This window comes from Nuphar pumila, chromosome 3 (assembly GCF_984573655.1).
Source record: "Nuphar pumila chromosome 3, dmNupPumi1.hap1.1, whole genome shotgun sequence".
Taxonomy (NCBI): domain Eukaryota; kingdom Viridiplantae; phylum Streptophyta; class Magnoliopsida; order Nymphaeales; family Nymphaeaceae; genus Nuphar; species Nuphar pumila.
In genome coordinates this window covers 83,187,557-83,205,800 of record NC_143251.1, presented here as the reverse complement: position 1 = coordinate 83,205,800, position 18,244 = coordinate 83,187,557, and the positions used below count along the sequence as shown (strand labels likewise).

At 36.9% G+C, this 18,244-nt stretch overlaps 1 protein-coding gene across 1 annotated transcript in view; it reads right to left on the bottom strand.

Annotated features, from left to right (window-relative positions):
- The window catches only part of LOC149843098 (putative V-type proton ATPase subunit d), a 38,085-nt gene extending 20,053 nt beyond the window's left edge, over nucleotides 1-18,032 (bottom strand). Inside the window, exon 1 of the mRNA XM_089999598.1 lies at nucleotides 17,772-18,032. Coding sequence (XP_089855724.1) covers nucleotides 17,772-17,952 — 181 coding nt within the window. The 5' untranslated portion in view covers nucleotides 17,953-18,032. The remainder of the gene's footprint in view (nucleotides 1-17,771) is intronic.
- Nucleotides 18,033-18,244: the final 212 nt, after the last annotated feature.

The window sequence follows — 18,244 nt, the reverse complement described above, 5'->3', positions numbered from 1 at the left end:
TTAATATATATATATATATATATATATATATATATATATATATAAAATCATGTATGTTTGAACCTGTATTGTTGGCCTTAGATAGTTCGTTTGAACCTGTAATATCGTGCATTTTTACACTTAGTTAAATTTGAGATTTCTAAATTTTGGCTTAGTGTAGAAATATAAGAAAACCCTCGATAATTGAGTTTGGGTGTAGCCCAAGTCTCATCGACAAGGTCGAAATGAACTAATCGAAATGTGAGAAAAAGTTTTATTTTCAACTTTTAAATTCAAGTGAAATTCGAGTTATTTTCAAACGAATTTCAAAGGCGAAATTTGAGTTATATATCGTTGGATATGTCTCGAAATTCTGAGCATAATGGCATTTTACTTTTCTGAATTCGGGTTACGGTTGGCCCGAAAATCATATTTTTCCAAAAAAAGATCGCCTCGACCGACCGGGTCCGAATTTCGATCGGACTGGATTCAATGCATTTGATCCAAATTAATATGGATCAAAACTCTGTCCAAGACCCATATTAATCTGAAATTGATCCAGCCTAGGACCCAATTGGGGTTTGGATCTGGATTTGGATTGTGGATCTGGATCTAGATCCAAAACCCATACCCAACGAAAATCCAGCTTTAAATTCACTTTTATATTTAAATTAAAGTTAATTTGGAGCTAGAAAGACTCTTAGAGGGATAAGGTACCCTCTGAAAGTTTCTAGGTATTTAATTATTAATAAATAAATAAGTAAATAATTAATTAATTAATTATAATTAATTCTGAAATTTAATTTTTATGGTTGTTTAGGACTCCTTGATAGAGTCCTTATATGCTTAAGTAGGCTAAAGAAGGTTTTAGAAAGTCTATTTAAAATAGAAACTTTGAAAAAGTCAACTTAAAAAGAGTTAAAAAATTTGGAAAAAAGAGAGTTAGAGTCCCAAAGAGGGAAGGCGCTCTTTCTCCGGCCCATCTAGAAGGGGCTGGAGAGTGGGGGCGTCACCCCCTAGAAGCCTATATAAACATTAAAAAAAACGTCTAACCCTAGAGAAAGAGAAAGAGAGAAAAAAAAAGGAAGACGAAGAAGAAGGGGGCTTCTTCTTCAATCATCCGACGTTTTTCACCATTGATTTCTATTTATTTTTCGATCTACGGTTAAGGTATGGGTCTTTCTCTTGAATCGAATGAGAAAAAGAGCATGGATTTGATTTCTATGTAAGATTTTAGTGAAAAACTTTGGAAAAAGAGTGAATCTAGATATTTACTCTAATATGGGTTTTATGTTTCCCTTTTCTGGGTTTATTTTGAAAAAAATATACATATATTGATACTTGTGTTCGCAGAACCCTAAATCGAGACAGATTTGCCATGTTTGCAACATGCGCAAATCTGGCCCAGATTTAGTGCATGTAAAATCTTGGGAACTTAATGCAAAAATCAGCATATGCATATAGGTTTGAAAGGAAATATGTTCATGCATGCATACCGGCATGTAAAATTCTGTATAAGCATAATGGTTGGTTTATGAATTTGAGCATTCTTGAATGTAACCTCATTTATGCATGTATATTTGGATTATGGATTCATGAATGTATGTATACCTGATCTTTCGATATGTATGCATGAATGCAAAGGGCATGCATATGCATATGCCCAAGTATGCACACCTAAATGAAAGTTCACAAGGTATGATTGTTATTGGATTTATATATGCATACAGTGATGAACCTGAATAGGCATGCACACGTGCCATACAAATCTGTTTTTTTTTTTGGCACATGTGAATGCTAAACCTGTTTTTCAACATACTTAATTTACCCTTTTTATCGCTGAACTGACTGTCAGCCTAGCCGAGTTGTGCTTGGCTGGGCAAGATCAATCTCTGCCAGGCCCAGATAGTCAGCTGGGGCAAGGGCAGGTCTGGCAGCACTGACAGGTACTGACAGACTCTACTTGGCCCAGCCGATTGGCTGGGCAGGTGTTTGCTTTTAGAAAAAACAATATAGATGATTTCTAAAATAAAAAGAGAGGTTTAGTTTCAAAATAAAATTTTTTTTTTTTTGCTTGCTGGACTGTTGGCCTGTCTGGCCCTGGCAGCTCGTACACAGGCCCGGATTGGGCTTGTGTAGGGAGTTGGGCCCCAGCTGACTGGGTCGGCTGGGTGCAAATGATATTCCAAATTTCTTTTTTTTTTGTGACAAGCTAATCCTGTTAAAAAGGTCTACATTCTTTTGTCTGTGTTCGGATGTTATTCCATGTCCAACTTATGCTTATAAATTTCAGATTTGGTACTTGACCAAATTCTTTTCAGTTCATGCACATCCTTTATGTATATATGAATCTCGAACAAAATTTTAGCAGGCATGATAAATTCCAGAATTTTTTTATTGGAATTAGACTTGGTTTTATACATGCACATGAGTAATAGTTTGCACATGTTTAGACTCGTTATGTTATGCTCAATCAAAGTATTATTGTATAGTCGTCTCATGTACATGTGCATACTTGAATCGATGTATTTTTGCATGTAAATGATTACACGAGTGTTCACATGTTTAATTGAAATGATTAAACAATTGTTTGGTATGGGTGCGACACAGGTGCAGAGCAATTTCAAAAAAATTGGACACGTGGACACGGCTATATATATATATATATATATATATATATATATATATATATATATATATATATATATATATATATAACAATAATAAGATTATAAATTTTAAAGCAATAAGTTGATTGTTCAAAGTTGACAAAATATATATATAACAATAAATATATATATATATATATATAATAATCATAAATGGATAAAAATAGACTCGATCAAAGTTGACTGAGTCCAAAATTAATTTTAATAAATGGACAAAAATAGACTCGATCAAAGTTGACCGAATCCAAAATGTGGACAGACTCGACCCCGGTGCGTTGACAGAGCCCGACACTTAGTTGGTTGTGTCCGTCCCGTGTCCGAAGCCGCACCCGTGTCGGGGCGTGTCGACACGGGTGCGTCGACCTTTTAACCGAGTCTGTGTGACTTAGCTTATACCCATAGAAATAGAAACACTTTTAGAAGTGCAATTGAGAAATATAGCGAGTCTAATGAGTCTACTTCAACAAATAATCCTCGTAGGACCAAAAGAACTAGAAGAAACCCCTCTAGATTTATATCCTATTAATCATTCTCACCTGAACATAGAGCATGTCTTATTATCATTCATTCATATGCGAAACCTAAGAATTTTGAAGAAGCCAAAAAAAATGGTAGAATGGAATGATGCAATAGATAATGAACTTAAAGCTATTAAAAAGGCTAAAACTTTGAAATTTCAAGATTTACCTAGAGGAAAGAAAACAATAGGATGTAGGTGGGTTTTCAAAGTCAAAACTAAGAGTGATGAGACTCTTGAGAGATATAAAGTCCGCCTAGTTGTCAAGAGATATAGTCAAGAATATGCAATAGATTACGATGAAACTTTTGCTCCTGTTGCGCGAATGGTAACTATTAGGTGTCTAATTACAATTACTTCTATAAAAAAAATGAAACATATATCAAATAAATTTTAAAAATGCATTTTTAAATGGAGAACTAAATGAAGAAGTTTATATGGATCCTCCCCTGGGTATGGTTATTCCTAAAGGTAAGGTTTTTCGTCTACAAAAATTCTCTCTATGGCTTGAAACAGGCTCCCAAGGCTTGGTATGATCGATTTAACAATTTAATAGTAGAAAATGGATTTGCTTCATGTTATACTGACACTGCCTTGTTTGTCAAGAAATCTGATGCAAGAATTGTGATTTTACTATTATATGTTGATGAAATGTTAATCACAGGTGATGATGCCAAAGGAATTAAGAGTATCAAGTCTATATTAACAGAAAAGTTTGAAATGTCAAACTTAGGATTTCTGACATAGTTTTTAGGCATAGAAGTTGCCTACTCTCACAGTGGATATTTTTTGTCTCAAACTAAACTTGCTTGAGAGATTATTGACAGGTCAAGAATATGACAAAACTTGCGAAACTCCTAAAGTAGTAGGAGCAAAGTTGAAAATTGATGATGGGGTTCTACTAGAAGATCACACTCCTTATAGGCAACTCGTTGGATCTTTGATGTATCTTAGCATCACTAGACCGGATATCTCTCATGTTGTGCATCAATTTTAGCATGCCCCTACATCAATTCATATGATTGTCATTCTTCCAATTATCAAATATATAAAGGGATCCATAAATAAGCGAGTAGTTTTATCTTCATCTTCTAAATTAAATTTAATTGCTTATACTGATTCTGATTGGAGAGGTGACTCAAATAAATGTCACTCCACCACTGGTTTATGTGTCTTCTTAGGTGAATCATTAATTTCTTGGAGATGCAAGAAACAACACAAGGTGTCTCTGTCATCTACTGAGACTAAGTACTGAGTTATGGCAACTACAACCATGAAAATTGTTTGGATTCGGCAGTTGCTGGAAGATATGAGAGTTTGTGTTCTAGGACCTACAAAATTGTGTTGCGATAACAAGAGTGCAATATATATTGCCAAAAATCACACATTTCATGAGCGCACAAAGCATATCGAGATGGACTACCACTATGTTAGAGAAGAATATCTGAAGAAAGTCATTGACCTACCTTATGTAAGGCCAGAATATCAATTGACTGACTTTTTTACTAAAGCGCTCTGCTCTCTTCGATTCAATTTTCTTCTTAGCAAACTTTCGATTATTACACCATAAGTTTGAGGGGGGATATTAAAATATAATATATATATATAGAGAGAGAGAGAGACATATACATATATATTCTATATATATGTCTATGTATCTATATATATACATAGATATATATTTTGTTGTAATACCCTATAAGAGTAAAATAGTCTTTTTTTTCTTCATGCATATTCTTTTTGAAATACTCCTTTTCTTTTCTTTTTTTCTTTTTTCTTATTTTTTTCTTTTTTTCTTTTTATTCTTTTTTTTTTAGCCATTGAGGGGGCCCACACTTATAGACGTTGGGCCCCTCCAACGGTCCATAACGTGACCGTTAGAGGGGCTCCAACGTCTATATGTGGAGCCCCTCTAAAGGCCCTTACATGTATAAATAGGGGGGCCCACACTTATAGACGTTGGGCCCCTCCAACGGTCAATAACGTGACCATTAGAGGGGCTCCAACGTCTATATGTGGAGCCCCTCCAAAGGCCCTTGCATGTATAAATAGGGGTCTCACCCCCTTTGTAATTCTTAAGCTTTTAGGAAAAGCTCTCTCAAGCATTCAATATAGATTATTTTTATTTCATGTCTTTTTGCATGTGTAATCTCTTGTAAGCGTTCACCTTATGCCTTTGTGCACACCTTTTCAAGTGTTCATCTTGTGCCCTTGTACACACATTCCATATTAAGTCCTTAGTGCCTTTGTGCACATAGTCTCTTTGAAGACATTCATGTTCTTGGGATAAGTGATCTCGAAGGATAGAGTGTATGTGAATCCCGCCAAGGTAATGATCTGATTTATAAATTATAGATTTAGATTCATGATTAAAATTATTAAATTAGATCTTTAAGTGAATTTTGGGTATCATAATAGGTGGAAGTAGTTTTGGAATGGAAGCAACCAAAGAATGTTTCAAACATTAAGTTTTCTTGGTCTTGCTAGATATTATAGAAAATTTATTCAGGATTTCTCTTTGTATTGTGTAGCGACCCCAACTCATACTCGTAGAAAAAGTTAATTTTTTTTTTAAACGGTTGCGAAAACAAACCCAGAGACCCTAGAGTCTTAGAGTCATAAGACAAACACAAACACAACCATAACCACAAGGGATCTTACACCACCATTTTTCTACCCAAAATAATTTTATTTATCAATCAATAAGGTTTAATGACAATAAGCAAATTAAAGACAAGTAGAACAAAAATATAGAGTTACTCTGTCCTAAGTAGAATGTTCAGTAGTCATGTGGTCTCCATAACTCGCAGTAGCAGTCTATCTCATCACTCATCAGAGATTATGAAAAAAATATAAAATATAGAGTGTCAGAATCATAGATCCTGCGTACGAATTCCTCTAATGAATCAAATAAGTAAAAAGAACATAAATTAGATTCAAACAATATTTTAGAGAAAATATAGCACATAATCTGAACAATCATTCATGCATTTATGAGCATTAATCATGCAACACAATAAATCACATGTAAGGAAGCAGTAAAGATGCATGATCTAATGCAAAGCAGTAAATATGCATGTAATCAATGTACATGCATGAATAACTTATTAAGTTATTATCAAAGTTTTCTTTTGTATGCATGTTCCTATTAAATGCACACACTTTTAGTTCAATTTTCATTAAAAAGATACTAAAAAACGGGCACAAAAAATTCTCGAGTTCAAATTAGATTTTCAATTGTAGCTTAACACACAATTTGTATTTTATTATTGAGTTTCACACTTGGCCCTCGACCGACATTAGGAATCAACAACACTCATCGGAACATTAGAAATCAATATCTAATGTCAGCACATTAGGAAAATCAACATTCACTAATGTCACTTTCATGGTATACCAATAACAACAGCTTTGCCTACACATCACCCCCACCCCAGGCAAAGCAGTGGAATCTTCCTAAAACCGTGGTCGAGAGGTGAACCACCTAATTGAATTCAGAGACACAAACGCACACAGAGTTTTAGTATCCTCATAGTTCTCCAAAACCGCAGTTCAAAATTATCACACTAAAGAAGGGATATCCAGAAAAAACATTAATTACACGGTTCTCTTTTTTTATTTTTTTATTAAAAGAATGATTTATTTCACAATACTCATTTTTCAAATCAACATGCAAAACACAATACTCGATTTGCAAATCAACATGTGAAACTCATCACGGGACCATAGCCTGTTATAACATGAAACAGTGCAATTAGTTCAATATTTCATAAACATTAAATTGATTTTTGCAATGCATGAAAACCAAACCTGGAACAACACCTTCTCGTGGCCCACACAGCCTACGGTAGTTCACTTTTGACCATCAATGCATCTAATGCAAAAACCATAATGAGCATGCCACTTATGCAATCATTCAACATGCTCTTAAATGCACATTCATACACTCTAAACTAGAATCTACATGAATAACAAATTTTACATGCATATGATTGCAAAAATACAACTTTCTTTTCATGATTATTCTTATGCTCGATATGCAAACATTCATGTGATCATGCAAGTGCAACAACAAAAACCAAAATTTCAGGATTTACATTAACATTTTATGCATATGTATGTAAACCACATTTCATATGTCAAATCATGCATAACCGAAATTCTTTTTTCCATTTTGGCAAGCTCGGGGTACAACACACGTACCCACCGAGTCTACCCACCGAGTCCAAACCATTATTGCCTGCATGCGAGACGGCATTGGTACGCACAAGAACACATTCAAATATTTCTTATGAACACATACATAACAGTCCAGTAATGATCATGCAAAAATCTGCACATGTAGAGTCATGTAAAACTGCATATAATGCATGCATAAGTATATACATTTACATGCATGAAAACTAAACTTTTAACTTATGTAAATCTGAAAATAACATGGCCATTTTAAATGTAAACATTTACATGTACGAAAGCTAAACTTTTAACATATGTAAATCAGAAAATAACACGGGCATTTTACATGTGAAAATCTGGGTATAACTGTGTGCAATTTGCATGTTAAATTCTGAGCATAATCATAAGCACTTACACTCATACACATAATTAGAACATACAAGTAAATCTGAACATTCCTCTAAACCTAAACATATGTAATTCTGCACACACCTTACATGTAAATTTGAATATCATTATGTGTGAATCTAAACATGCCTAACATGTTCTATTTACCATAAACAGTTTGTATTTACTTTTTTCTTTTTCATACTCTGCCCAGCCGACAGTCGGCTGGGCTGGTCAGTCAAGTGGCTTGCCCCACTTATTTCATTTTTTTGTGTACTTCTGCCCAGACAACGGTGGCTGGGCTGTTTAGCAGTTAAGTGACAGACCATAACAAAAATATTTTTTTTGTTTTGTGAATAGACTAGTTGGAGAATCAGTCATTCTCTAACCTGATAACATTCGGGTTACCAACTGATCTGAACCAGAAATGACTCAACTCCCAGAGAGAGATTCTGCATAGCCATTATATTTTTGAAAGGGTTTTAACATGCAACGTCCCAGCACATGGTGATGTGCACAAACAGCACAAACAGCTCCTATTAACTGACAGAGCCCCTGTTGGTAGATACCATCCGCCACATGCTTTGGTATATATGCTTAGCATCATCCATTGGTGTAATAAATGTCTCTTTACACTACTAATCGAACTTTGTCATATGAATATTTTATTTATTTTTTATAACTGCTCAGCCCAAACAGTGTTCAGCTGGGCTTGACAGGTCCTCGATATGCCCAGCAAAACTGCATGTCGGCTGGGTCTGATCAGCAACATAACCTGCCAGACGACCTGCACTCGGCTGGGTTTGTCAGTGAACATAACTGCCCAGCCGACCGGCTTCACAGGTTTTTTTTTTTCAAAGAAAAGTCCAACAACTAACAGGTTATACTTGCATAACAGAAGTCTGAAAGAAAACCCGCATATATACATCTTTTTCTCAAGACACTCTGCACTAAATCTGGGCCAAATATGCACATGTGTATACATGGCAGATCTGTCCAGATCTACGGATCTATGGCACGATTATATATATTTATATATGCATATATATGCGTATATATATATTCCCATATATATTCCGAAAAAGAAAATTCGTTAACCCAACGCATGCATCTTAATGGAATAGAGTAAATATTCAGATTTACTCTTTTGTTTTGTGTTTCCACTAAAACATCGCATAGAAACCGATCTATGCTCTTTTTCCTCATTTGAAAGAATAGAAGAACCCATACCTTTTTCGAAGCTTGAACAATGACCAGAAAATTTTGGATATCCAGATAGGAAGAAAGTCTTCTCTTCTTTCTTCTTCTTTCTTCTTCTTTCTTCCTTCTTTCTTTCTCTCTTTTCCTTTCTTTCTTTCTTTTTCTCTTTTTTTTTTAGGTTTAAATAACGGGCTGTATAGGGGGTGACACCCACCCCCCCTTTCTAGGCACTTCTAATGTGTGCTGGAGATAGGACTTCCCATGTGGGAGTCCATCGCCAACACACTTTCCCTCTTTCTTAAAAATTCTTAATTTTGACTTTTCAACTCTTTCCTAATTCCAGAGAATTCTATTTTTTAACATTTTGTTTACTTACCTTCTTTTTATTCTTGTCTCATGGCAATTATGGACCCTTCTAGAGGCCCCACACTAGGTAAGTTCTGAAATTTGGAAATAATTATTATTTAATATTAATTTAATTATTTATTTATTATTTAGTAATAAATAATTATCCAGAAGCTTCCAGAGGGTACCTTATCCCTCTGGAAGTCTTTTTAACTTTAAAATTATTTTAATTTAACATGTATACTGAATTTAAAGCTTTATTTTAGTTGGATCTGAAACTAAGATCCAAATCCATATCCAAAATCCATTTGGATTTTAAGCTGGATCGGATTCTAATTACTATGGGTCTTGGACTAAATCCATATCAATATTAATTTGGATCATATGGATCAGATTCAATCCAACCCAAATCTGGACCCGGCCCGGCCTGGCCCAGCCCAGCCCATCGAGGCAAGCCTTTTTTGAAAAATTATGATTTTCAGGCCAACCGTAGCCCGAATTCGAAAAAGTAAAATATCGTTGGGCTCAAAATTCCGAGGCGCATCTAACGGTATATACTTCGAATTTCGCCTCCGAAATTCGCCTCCGAAATTCGCCCGAATTTAACCCAAATTTTGCTTGAATTTAAAGGTTGAAAATAAAACTTTTTATCACCTTTTAATTGGCACATTTAGACCTTGTCGATGAGACCTGGGCCAAGCCCAGACTCAATTAACGCCACCTAATATCGAGCATATATCGACTTTTCTTCAACACTTAGACAAATTTTCAGAAATCTATAAATTTGACTAAGTATAAAATACACGATATTACATATTGCATCACCAATGACCAAGTTATTAAGAAAAGGGGTTAAATTCGAACGCGATATTAAATGCGAAGAAAGTTTTCAGTAGAGTTACCGGAAGCTTCTTAGGTAGGTGGGAAGCTCGCTTCCCGGAAACTCGCTTCGAAAACGCGATACTCCTCGCTTCCAAAACTTCATGGGAAACTCGATTCCCCCACGCCTCTTCTATGCTTCTCATACACATGGTCTATGCATACTATATACTTTTCTCGCGTTTTTTTTCATCTTTTTCATGTATTTTCTCTCACACTTTCAATTACTTTGCATGTACTTTCTTTAAATTGGTAACCATCATTGTTAGATTTTAACAAAAATTTAACTCTTTTACAGAAAAATCATGAAATATAAGAATGATCAATTTTATTTTGGTTTTTATTTGTCTCTTGTTTGATTCCATATTGCTTCATTCGTTATTCATATTTCACTTTTAAATTGAAACTTTGCTTCCCGCTTCGTATAAATTTTAAAATGCCTCGCTTCTCGCTTCTCGCTTCCGCTTCCCGTATCGTTTCCCGCTTCCGCTTCCTAGTTTGGCAACCTTGGTTTTCAGACTTTGAAAAAAAACTAAATATTGCCATTGACCTTACCTTTGGGTCAAGGTGGATTTGTTGTCTATACCGACACATCTAGAACAAGTCTGCATTGCGTACTGATGCAGCACGAGAAAGTTATTGTTTATGCATCAAGGCAATTGAACATTCACGAGAAAATTTATCCAACCCAGGATCTAGAGCTAACAGTGGTAGTTTTTGCCCTAAAAGTCTGGTGACATTACTTATATGGAGAGAAATTTGAAGTTTATACTAATCATAAAAGCCTCAAATATCTATTTTTATAGAAGGAATTGAACATGAGGCAGTAGAGCTGGTTGGAATATATAAGGATTATGATCGAAGATGCTCTCAGTCATAAGGCTGAAAGTTCCTTGGCCAACCTCGTAGGAAAAAGTTGGAAGCTTATAGACGATCTCGTCGAATGGAAACCATCCATGGAAAATCAATAAAGAATTCAGTTGTCTAGTTTAACCGTTCAACCAAAGATCCTCACCAGGATAACCGCCGAGTTGAGCAAAGACCCTCAATATGAGAAGTTGAAAGCGAGGGCCCTGTTAGAGGAAGATACTTCTTTCTGTCTCAAAGAAGACGGTAGTATGTAAATGAATAATAGAATTTGGGTCTCATCTGACGCTATATTAAGGAATAAAATTTTGAAAGAAGCTCACAAAAACAGATATACCATCCACCCAGGAGGTACTAAAATGTTCAAGGATTTGCAACGAAATTATTAGTGGAATGGTATGAAGAGGGACATAGTCAATTATGTCTCAAAATGTTTGACTTGCCAGCAAATAAAAATAGAGCATCAACGACCTTGCGGAATGATGCAGAAGATAGAAATACCACAGTGAAAATGGGAAGACATCACTATGGATTTTGTAGTAGGATTACCGAGAACCTGAAGAAAACACGCAATCTGGGTGATCTTCAATTTGTTGACCAAGTCTGCTCATTTTTGCCTATCCGTATTGAGCAACCACTAGAAAGTTTGGCAGATCTTTACGTCCGAGAAATTGCCAAACTCCATGGGGTTCAAATCTTGATTATTTTCGATCATGACCCAAGATTCACATCTCAGTTTTTGAGATATCTTCAGCGAGCTTTGGAGACAAAATTCAAGTTTAGTACAACATTTCATCGGCAGACTGATGGTCAATCTGAGAGCACTATACAGGCTCTTGAAAATATGTTAAGAGTGTGTTTCAGAATGGAAAGGAGATTGGGATATGCACATAGTTCTCGTTGAGTTCAACTACAACAATAGTTTTCACGTTAATATTGGGATGGCTTCGTACGAAGCATTGTATGGTAGACCCTGTCGATCGCCAGTTCACTGGGACGAAGTTGGAGAACGTACTACGGATTCGCTTGTGGTTCTGTGACACTATGCTCAACAAGCGAAAATGATTTGTGATAAACTTCATACTGCCCAAAGCCAACAAAAGTGTTAAGCGGATCAAAGGCGTAGGGAGCTCGTGTTCGCTGTGGGAGATATGGTCTTTGTAAAAGTATCTCCGACAAAGTGTGTTTCATTATGAAAAGAAAGGAAAGTCGAGTCTCAGATTTATAGGCCCGTTTGAAATTATTTAACGAGTTGGCGAAACTGCTTATCGTGTGGCGCTACCTCCCCAGTACGCGCAAATTCACAATATTTTTCATGTCTCATTGTTAAGAAAGTACATGCACGATCTGTCGCACATCATCCAAAACAAAGACAAAGAAGTCCGAAAGGATATGACTGTGGAGAAAAAACGAGTAGAAATCATTGATCGAAGGGATCAAGTTTTGAGGACAAAAACCATTTCACTCATAAAAGTAAAGTGGCAACATCACTGGATAGAGGAATATACTTGGAAGCTTAAATCTAGTATGCGGGAAAAGTACCCTGAACTATTCATATAGACTTGTATAAGCAAATTTCAAGGACGAAATTCTTCTTTAGAGGAAAAGGATGTAATACTCGACAATTTTTTGAGCATTTTGCTTAAACATAAATATCAAATGAAATGGATATTTTTGATAACCTATTTTGTAATTTTAGATTGCATGGTCGCAACTGCATCGAAATTTTGAAAAGAACGTAAGTGATTTCGTCAAAAAATGAAGTTTGTACTCTCCAAGAGGGTACATTCTTTCTCAAATAAAACTTGTTGCTAATATTTGCAGTAAGTCGGGCATTTTAGATGATAAGAAAATAAAAACCCTAAAAGTAATTAATGTTAAATTAAGACCGAAAGACGAGACTATGCTCAAAGATCCTACACCTTATCGCCAACTGGTTGGATCTCTCACTTACTTGTCTATCACTCGGCTAGATATAGTTCATGCAGTTCACTCTGTCAGCCAGATTCAGCATGCTCTGACCACTGTGCACATGAGTGTTGTATTAAGAGTCATCAGATATATCAAGAATATTATAAAAAAGGGAGTTTTCTTATCCTCATCTTCTTTATTAGATTTACATGTTTATATTGATGTTGATTGAGGAGGAAATCCCAATGATAGATTCTCAACTACCAGTTTTTTTGTATTTTTAGGTGACTTTGATTTCGTGCAGATGCAAGCAGCAGCAAAAAGTATACATGTCTTCAACAGAAACTGAATATTGTGTGATGGCTACGACAACTATGGAGCTTGTATGGCTAAGAAGTCTCCTCAAAGATATGGGGACAATAATCTCAAAACCTTTAAAGATGTGTTGCGATAATAAGAGTGTAATTTATATTGCAAGCAATCACAACTTCCATAAGCGAACCAAACACGTTAAGATGGATTGTCATTATGTTCATGATGAATATTTGAGAGAGACCATTGAGTTGTCATATGTTACATTAGATTACCAAGTAGCTTATTTTTTCACCAAAGCTTTTCCTGCTCCTAGGGTTATCTTTCTCTTTAACAAACATTCGGTTACATCGCCGTAAGTCTGAGGGGTGTTAAAATATATGTATGTATGTATATATACTTATGTACTTATGTATATATACATATATTCATATATTTATTTTTCAGTCTTGTAATAGTTAAATGCCATATAGGGGCATGTTTTGTCTTTTCACATCTAATAAATATTGTTTATTAAAAACAATATTTTTTCTTTTTTATTATTTTTATTTTTATTTTAATGTAATTAAGGAAACCATTGGGGGATTTATGGTCTTTTAGACCATAGAGTCGTTGGCAGCTCCCAACGACTCAAGGAGCTCCCAAGGGTCTCCCTCTCTTGTTTGTTTGTGTGTATAAATAGGGGTCTTCTCCTCTTATTCCTTCAAAGCTTTTCCCAAACATATATTCAATAAACATTATATTTTTTACTTGCATGTGTTGCCCTTTGTTGGCGCTTTGTATTGTCCTATAGTGGACTTGTGCTTATGCCCTTTTGTGCATGCATTGTACCTTTGTGCCCTTGTATTGTCCACTCTTACTTGTATGTGCTTTTGCACTTTCTTCTTGTAATTTCTTCATACTTCACTACAGAAGCTCCCCATGATGAGGACAAAGAGCCCCAACCCACTAGAATTCTGAAGACCAAGAGACTCTACAAATATGATCGCATGATGCAAAAACATATTATAGAGGCAGTGGGGGAAAGGACATTACCACGTAGGTATGGGAGTTTGAGATGAAGAAGTTTCCAGAGTTTGGACCTTGGGGACAAGGTTCATCGTGGCGTGGTGGATCTATTACGGTCCAGATAATGACAAAAGATTCAGATCCAGTGCCCAAGATTCAGACGCCACCTCCAGAGCCAACAGTGTGTGGGTCTCAGGTGGCAATATGGCAACTAAGGTGGCCTCTCTAATTAAGGAAAGGATAATTTCCTAGAGTCTCAGTCAGACAGAAGAGAAGTTGAACACATGGCATCACTAGGAGGCAAGGCAATTAGCAGAGGGCGGCCCACATGTGGGGGGCGTGAATCCAGAGAGTCCAAGAGGATGTTCCCCCTTCTACAAGATGATTTAGATAGCTTTTAGTTAAGAGCCCTTAATTAGTTCAGTTAATTAGTGTGGAGTTCTTAATAGAGTAGGAGTCATAGCTTAGATGGGTTATTGACTTTTCTTAATTAAATAAAGTGTGACTTAATTAAGACTCAACCCCAACCCCCTCTATATAAGGAGATCTACGGTAGTTCATTTGATTTATGAAATTTATTGAAGTCTCACATCTCTCTCTAGTTGTCCCTCACTCTATCCCTCTCTAATGTCTATCTCTCTTCTCTCTCTACTCTCTCTCTCCCCTCTCTCACGACACCTTGATCCTCCCTGGACCCCTCTGCATATCAAATCTCTGAAGTTTGGACGTCCAACCCCTTCTTTGAAGCCTGAGCGCTCCCCAATGCTCGAACCAGGCGTTTTGTTTTTCAGTGAGCCGAGTGACATCTCTGAGTTCCAAAACATGTGGGACTTCATATCAGACTGCTACAGACCTCCCAAGTACTTATGCCAACCTTCCTTAGCCTTAGTCTAGCTTTTGTTAACTTCCTAGGTCCCAAAATTCAAAATTGTATTCCGTTGGGTGCCCCGAATTCACTAAACCGATAAACCCTGATTACCAACAGTTGTCCCCCCGGAGTTTAGGTCATATCCCAAACCCTCACACACATCCCTAGGTGTCCCTAGAACCCCTGGACCAAAGCATCTCAGTTCAAGACCGAAACTACACCTGAAACGCTTATCGGACCCAAACCGCACCTACCCGATTTAGCAGTTTTGTCCTATTTCTCTCGTTTTGCCCAATTCGCAGCCACGAGAAACCTTAAGCCTCTTCCTCACCGTGTCCAATAGGGTCCAACACCCCCAACACGAGTACCCAAGGTCCCACAATCTAAAAAATTTTGGTTCGATCCTCTTGAGTCTGTCGAGCTCAAATTGATGTACCCGTCCGTTGAGAATTAGGACCTACCTTCTGAGCCTTCTTCTGAACCACCAAATTTGGATATCCCGAAGGTTCCAAGATATGTGAATAGAGAAAAATCTTGCTTTTTCGACTAGGCATACCATTCATAAACAATCTCCATGGACTAACTTAATGAAGAATGTGAAAACGCATTAAGGTATTTTGGCCTTGGAAAGGGCTCACATGGGGTTGGACATCAATCACTCACATTGTGGATTGGAATAGAGGCAATGGTCAAGCCAAGTTTTGGAACAACCTTGGTTGGTTGTCCAATTATAAGTGAGTTTGATAGAGTTACTTATAGAAGCATACAAAATCAATTGAGAGTCATGGTTCATAAGGTTGTCAACCAATACCACAACAACCATGCACCATACCTTACATGATTGCATTTCAACTCCAAAGAAGATTGTCTCACTTGGAAAGGGAATTGCTCGACTTGGTGCCTATGAAACTAATTTGAGAATGAAATTAGGACAATACCCAATGAAGAAAGGTGGCACAAACTTATTGCAAGAAACATCTCCCTTATATGGACTCTTAATTTGGTTTGTGATAATACGATTCCTACCCAAGATTGACCGAAAAAAATTAGCGCTCACTTAGCTGTTGCTTATGTAGGAAAGAAGAATCTAACCAGCACCTTTCTGGCCATGCCTAGTCATAGCTAATGTGTGGTGCGACATTACTAGAAAGATTTCCAGAAGAAGAGCACCATGCATATCCATAATACAACAAGTACATGGTGGTTTACATCAAACCTGAAGTTTGGATGGCATCAGAAATAATGGGAACTGGTTTCTCACATTGTCTTGTGGAAAAATTTGGTCCATTAGGAATAAGATTCTTCATGAGGATGCAGTCTTCTCTATAGATGCATAAAAAGTGAGGTATGGGCAGTGTGCAAGGAAAATTTTCTGAAACATTATTGGGACAAAATGAATAGCAGCATGCTGGCTTAAGAATGAAACCATCCCACATGACTGGTCACCTTAGCTTGGTGATTTGGACATCCAAATTGCAAGAACAGACAATTGCTGTTGCAGAGAACTTGCATTTGCCATTAGAGATGAAAATGGATATTTTGGAGTTGTTCAGTCCATCAAATGCCTCTTGATGTGCTGCTACCAGCACTGCAAATTCTAGAAGATGCTCACCAACAGGTAGACTACTATTCTAACACACGGAATATATATTCTACAGTTAGGATGTGGGTCTCTTGGGCGAACACAATCCTAGAGGGGAAGAAAATGAATGAACCCCTAGGGTAAGATGTAAGATTAGCTAAATACTGCCTTAGCTGTGTATTTATTGTTTGACTATGTAAACAAACAAAGGAAACAAATTTTGTGCAAGGCAAGCCCCTTAGTTGGCTCGTAACTCAAAATTGATTTTATCTTATGATTTTCAACGAGTCCTTAATCCCCCAGCTTGATTATCGAAAAAACAAGAACCTCCACACTAATAGCTGAATATAATACGGAAACAAAAAATAACCCAGCCTTATCTTCACATCCCCGCCCAATCAAACTTTGATGCAAACCCGATCACCACGTTGTATCTGCAAATATATGCAAGTAACATAGGACTTGGAAACAATTAATCGATCAACAAACAAACACCAAAACCGAACAAATAGGTTCCGTCAAATCGAATCAAGCCTCATCTAATCCACAATTCAATTAGCATATAGCGCATGCTCAAACCATCCAAATCAATTACAACCCCAACAGACCAAACAAAACAATGTTCCAACCATGTTCAACAAGAAATAGATACACGACAAAATGACAAAACAAGATTCAACGATTATAACAGAATCCACCAATTTCTCAAAAAAAAATGAGGCCATAGAAGCAATTCACCAAAAAAAACACATCAATATGACAAAAAAACAAAGATTCACAAAACTGCAACAAAACGACGTAAGAATTCCCCAATTCGGAAGAACACCCATAGAAAAAAAGTAGCCTCTAAGCAATTTACCACAAAAATCGCATCAATCTAATCGAAAGAACAGAGTTTCACAAAATTTCAACGAAATGGTATAAGAACTTCCAATTATAAATAACACCCACATCACGAAATTAAAAAAGGAACAAGAGATTCTCCTCAATCGTAGGCAGGAACCAAGAAATTGGGCAGAGAGAGAGGGGGGAGATCTAAGAAAGGAAAGGGGGATCGGGGGCGTGACCCACCGTTCTGGAGGTAAGAGCCGTACTCGGTGGCGGAGAGGTGCATCTTGATGTCGTCGAGGTTCTCGCATTGGCAGAGGTTGTTGTAATCGGCGGCCGTGAGCAAGCCCGATCTGTAGCCCCTTACCACTGCCTCCAGAAACCCGTCGTGGATGTTGAAGGTCAACGCCTCGAAGCCGTACATCTTCCCCCTTCCTCGATCTGAACCCACCGAACGATTGATCAATCGATCGATCAATATGGAGAAAGAGAGAGAGAGAGAGATGACCGGGGGACGGGCGGTGGATCTCCGTTATATATGAGAGAGAGAGAGATATGGGCCTGTCAACGGGTCGGATTGGAGCCACGGGTGTATCAATAGCTTTTAGAGGTGGGCCACCGGCATAGTGACAAAAGTTTTAAACGGCAATTTATGAGAGGGTGTTGTGTGTTCTCTCAATAACACAAATTAGCGTATTCCGGTGTGTACGGAGGAA